Source organism: Triticum urartu, chromosome 4, assembly GCF_003073215.2.
Source record: "Triticum urartu cultivar G1812 chromosome 4, Tu2.1, whole genome shotgun sequence".
Lineage (NCBI taxonomy): Eukaryota > Viridiplantae > Streptophyta > Magnoliopsida > Poales > Poaceae > Triticum > Triticum urartu.
In genome coordinates, this window is record NC_053025.1 from 295,956,011 (window position 1) to 295,961,148 (window position 5,138).

The window sequence follows — 5,138 nt, forward strand, 5'->3', positions numbered from 1 at the left end:
AGATCCAGCAACCGATGTGAGCTTGTATCATAGGAGCACCTGATATTTCCTCTATGGTTAAGTGCCCTTTGTTATTTCGGTGCGGCCTCCGGTGTTGCGCATTGTCCTGAAATAGGCGCTTTGATACCATTCAAAATTCTTAATGTTGTTGTTTAAGCCATGATGAACCTCACTGGAGAGCTCTCTTTATATACTCCTTCCATCTAAAAATAAGTGTCATTATAGTACAACTTTATAATAAATAAGCGACATTTATTTTGAGACGGGGGAAGCATTAAACATGCAGCTTGAGTTACAACATCAGTTACAAATGAGTCGATCATCCATAATCAAGAGAGGACTTGGTCCTTCTATATTCTAGCACTAAACACTAAATACTCAATGTTGCTTCATGCTAATGACAACACTAACTCATATTCCCTCCGTTCTGAAATATAAGACCTTTTAAAGATTTAAATATGGACTACATATGAAGCAAAATGAGTAAATCTATATAATCCGTGTGTAGTTCATATTGAAATCGCTTATATTTAAAAACGGAGGGAGTAGTAGTTATCTTAACGGAGACACTGTACAAACTATCAGTCATCGCCACGCTCCAGAGTGGGCGGAGCGGGCACCCGAGACAGAAACGAGCACCCGCATGACCAAGAACCTGAAGCACCTCATGGCGCTGAAGTGGGGGTGGTATGGCTTCGCCAGCATGAATTTGATCTGAGTGGTCTTGTCCAGGCCAGGGATGAAGAAATTGAATCTTTTGCCCTAGTTTACTTCTAACTTTGATAACCCTAACCATTGACACAACAATGAGGCAAATCATCACCCCATGTAAAGTGGGGCAAATGATCCAAATCCCCGTCAGGGATGTGGACACAAGTGGTTGCCTCAGGGCATGAATGCTATGGATATGTAGTGGTTTTAAAACTGAACTTGCAACGGGCAAATTTACTTCAGTTTTGTGATGTGAAGCACGTTTTTTCTATTGTGGATTATAAATTTGATGTCTACAAAGTACAGATATAGATCAGAGGCAATAGTTGTGCATCCTCTCGCTGCTTCAAGACGACAATGGTGTCAGACATATATATGAGCCCACTTCCCACAGCTACAGGTACACGAGGGAAAACTACTAGTACTAACTTAGGTCATTATGCATTTCGTTCAACATAGTCCTTGCATAGCAAACAACATGGCATGGTGATGATACTACACTAAAATAAATAAAAATAAACGGTTATGTCGTCGTCTCCACTGTTCTATTCTAAACACCCAGCCATTATGGCTTCCATGGTGCTGGAGGCGGCGGGGGCGAAGGGAACATTGGCGGCACAGCAGAGAACATGGTGTTCTTGTCCACTCCATGTCCTTCACCCGATAAAGCTACCAATGCTGCGACTAGACCAGCGTTGCCCGCTAGGGTTGGTTCTGTGTAGTTGCGGTTCTTCCGGATGTCTTTGAAGCCGTCATGGCGATCAGGGCCGGCCACCATGGCTCCAACAATGATGTGAGGGTTGGGCTTCTTGGTGTCCCTCCATGTCCAACCCCCTTTGCAGCCAGGGTGAACACCTTTCTTCTTCGGGATCGACGCACCACGGTGATGAACACGCTTGGGGTAATGCTTTCCGTACCCGACCACATAGCTCATCTTCAAAGGATTTTTGCCCAAGATGTACTCCATCTGACACATGTAGTGAGTTAGAACCAGGCACGCAGATTACTATTATACCAGATCAAAAATATGTTCAGATATTCAAATGATAGAAACCTACCTGAGTCCTTGCAAAACTGCGAAGAACCTCGATGGAGTAGAAATGGGGGCCACAATACCACCCAGGGGTATCTGCAGCCTCAAGATAGTCACTGAATAGAGAAGCAAGGAATGCAGCATTGACTACATACTGGAGTGGTTGTGGCTGCCCGTGATTCAACTGCATCAAACCACCTGTAATGCAAGATAATTCAGTAAACTGTCCAATGAATTCAATAGGTGATCATGTATTTGTTTTTAGCAAGTTGCGAGTTCAAACCTTTTGTTCTGTTGAAAGATCTAAAATTTGGAAGGTAAGAGCACATGATGATGCTGGTTTGATTGTGGTATGTCCTTAACATCTCTTCATACGGATACCCAGGACTCAAGAAGAGCCTTAACCGGCTCAGAAGAACCTGGAACGCCAAACAATGCAAAATAAGTAAAGGTAAGTCATATTAGTTATTAATATAACTTCTATTTTGCAAGCTAGGGCACATGGTAATACAAAAACTTAGCCCTAAATTCTCCTACAAAGCAACGCTAACATGCTGTATGACACCTAAACTGAAACATGTTGTATAGTGTTTTTTATGAAATCCTACTGTATAGCTAACTGACAGTGGTTTGCTTGGATTGTCACATGGTTCTTTACAAGCATAAACATCAGATTCTGCGAATAACAAATTTCTCAACTAGGTAATCCAAAATGTAGGTTCCATGCTGAAGGCTGTTTTCATTATGGCTATCCTTTTCAAGGATAAGAATTCCAAAGTACAGAAGATGAAAACATGATAACACTGACATGGTTTCAACAGAATCCTTGGTATATCCACCAAGCAGGAAACCTTTTGTGCTACAATCGTAAGTGCCCTGTACTTAGTCAGCATTAATGCTTATCACATGGTAGGACAAGTTGACCACACGCTTTACTAGTACTGCAGGTAAACTGGGTGAGATATTATAAAGAAATTTGGTCCCAATAGTACTATAACCTGACGGTCAGACGGTTTTTGACTCTAGTGTATTCCCTCCGTTCCAAATTACTCGTCGCAGAAATGGATGTATCTAGAACTAAAATACATATAGATACATCCATACCTGCGACAAGTAATTCGGAACGGAGGGAGAAGTGTCAAAAACATCTTACATTAGTATTCCCTCTATAAACTAATATAAGAGCGTTTAGATCACTAAAGTAGTAATCCAAACACTTCTATATTAGTTTAGGAAGGGAGTATCATGCAAACTAAAATGCCAATGGGTCAGCATGGGGAATGTCTTGAGAATTAAACGAAACCAAGATACGCTAATACATTACCTGTGCACCAGGGAGCTTATTATCCCAGCTGAACACCCCATAGTTGGGGGGACGAGAGTAAATGTGAGCATTCTTTGCAAGCTTGGTATCCGTTGCGAACTGCAGGTATGATGAATTGCCAGTTGCGAGGTACATCCACGAACCGCCCCAAATATATTCATCCCAATAAGCGGTTGAATTGTAGAACTTTGCAGCATCTGACCGGGGTACACTATATGTTTGCCGACTACCTCCCTTCCTTGCAAAGTCCCAGACGGTGGTAGCACCGTGTAACAGCTTGTGGGAGTAAGCCCTGTTATCCTTGAACACAATGGATGCTGCGGCCAATGCTGCGGCCATCTCAGCACCAAGATCAGGGCAAGTGTGGCACTCGGTGACTGGACGTGGGTAGTCGATGTCCTCTGGCCTCATCCAACAATAATGATCATTGGGCTGACTCGGACCGTCTGACATTGCAGCAGCACCCACCTGCGCCCTCAAACAAAATTCACATTAGGAATGAACGAGTGGCAGGAACTTTGTGTCCATGTATGCATATCCAGAGTTGCTTTTTACCTGCGCAACCAAGCGATCAATGGAATGTGCCGTGGAGTTGAAGGTCTTCAATAGGTAGTCGGCCCCCCACTTAATTGTGTCACGGACATGGCCAAGTTCCCCGGCAGCCTCGTACTTAGCATTGTACTCGATGACGCTCCAGCTGAGGAGGGTCATGGAGAAGGCAGATGCGAAGTTGAATTTCACAGCGCTTCCGCCGTCATAGTAGCCACCAGAGAGGTCTCGCCGGGATGTTTGGTCCGAGCGTCCGTCCTTGAGGCACGAGTCGCCGCGCCATGGTACATTGTTGTGCTTCGGCAGCTTCCCGGCTGCAGAAATTTTGCAGAACAAACAGATGAAAAAAAATTCAGAGCAAACAGATCAATCAAATAAAATATATTTTTAATTGGGAGGATAATTCTTCAAAATCTTCAGAATGGATCTGGTGGGTGGGGAGGGTTTAAGGGCAACTGTCCTCCCCCATTGAGGTACAGAAAAACAGATAAAACTAAGCTAAGGCATAAGAATACCCAAATGATGAATTTGCATCTAGAAAACCACCAGAAACACCGCATAAAGAAAGGGAATCTCGCATTTGCGGTTCGGCGCAGCTCACGCCTTAAATCAGAACCAAAAGAACATCCACTGGGTCGAAAAGCATCAATTCAAAACCTAATCTTTGAAACCGAAAATGAAGGGCAGAAGACAGCAGAGGGGCACTGACATTTCTGGGCATTGAAGAACATGAGCGCCTTGCGCAGCGCGAGGGTGAACTGGTCCGGCGGCGTGGGCGGGGCCTGGTGCCTGGGGACGGCCTTGGCTATCCCCACGGCGATCCCCGCGAGCGCGGCGGCGGCGAGGAGCAGGCCGAGCGTCCAGAGGAAGAGCTTGCGGCTGACGAGGAGGCATCCGAGGTCGACGTACCTCTTCTTCTTGCGGCCCTGGTCACCGGGCCCCGCGAGCAGCCAGCTCTGCTGCGTCTCGTCGAGCGTCCGCGAGAGCGCCGCCCGGTCGAGGTCGAGGTTCCGGCTCCGGTCGTCGTCCGTGGCCGAGTCGTGGCATATCTCGAGCGGGCCGCCCCACGGGTCCCTCCCGTACATGCTCATCCCGCCCCCCGCCGGCCCTCCCGATCCCACAGATCCCCTACCACCACCTCCCGCAATGCCGGCGCCGCCGCTGGCTTGGAATGGGAACGGAAGGGTGGGTTTTCGGCGTGCGCGGGGGACGAGGTGAAGTGGGGAGGAGGGATTTAGTGTGGGGGAGTGTATTAGGGACCGGGTGCTTTGGCCGTTTGCTTAACAAAAGTACTGGCACTGGTATCGCTGTGTTGTGTTGGGTCCGGCGAAAGCGATGGGTGCGTAGTACGAGATGGAGAACTGTTTTCGTTTTCTTGTTTGACCATGGTCGTTGGTTTGGGCTTAGGAAGGAGAAGCGGTTTTAATTGTTTCGTCTTTGTTTATGGTCGCCCATATCTCTGTCAGAGTTCTCTCCTGTTTGTTTATCAAAATCACCTGTCGTCACTAGTAGTAGTAGTAT

General features: G+C 46.5%; 1 protein-coding gene across 1 annotated transcript; it reads right to left on the reverse strand.

Annotated features, from left to right (window-relative positions):
- Nucleotides 1–1,112: 1,112 nt before the first annotated feature.
- On the reverse strand, nt 1,113–4,873 carry LOC125551532 (endoglucanase 9-like). Its single transcript, XM_048714790.1, has 6 exons — nt 4,327–4,873; nt 3,624–3,931; nt 3,069–3,536; nt 2,028–2,163; nt 1,770–1,942; nt 1,113–1,678 (listed from the first exon to the last, which is right to left on the reverse strand). Exons 1-6 carry the CDS (start codon nt 4,706–4,708, stop codon nt 1,277–1,279), a joined length of 1,869 nt encoding a protein of 622 aa, XP_048570747.1. The 5' UTR covers nt 4,709–4,873; the 3' UTR covers nt 1,113–1,276.
- Nucleotides 4,874–5,138: the final 265 nt, after the last annotated feature.

Coding starts and splice junctions, on each gene's coding strand:
- LOC125551532 (XM_048714790.1), bottom strand. CDS start 4,708: ATGAGCATGTACGGGAGGGACCCGTGGGGCGGCCCGCTCGAGATATGC. Junction 3,932..4,326: donor GTTCTTCAATGCCCAGAAAT/GTCAGTGCCCCT, acceptor AAATTTCTGCAG/CCGGGAAGCTGCCGAAGCAC. Junction 3,537..3,623: donor TTGATCGCTTGGTTGCGCAG/GTAAAAAGCAAC, acceptor TTGAGGGCGCAG/GTGGGTGCTGCTGCAATGTC.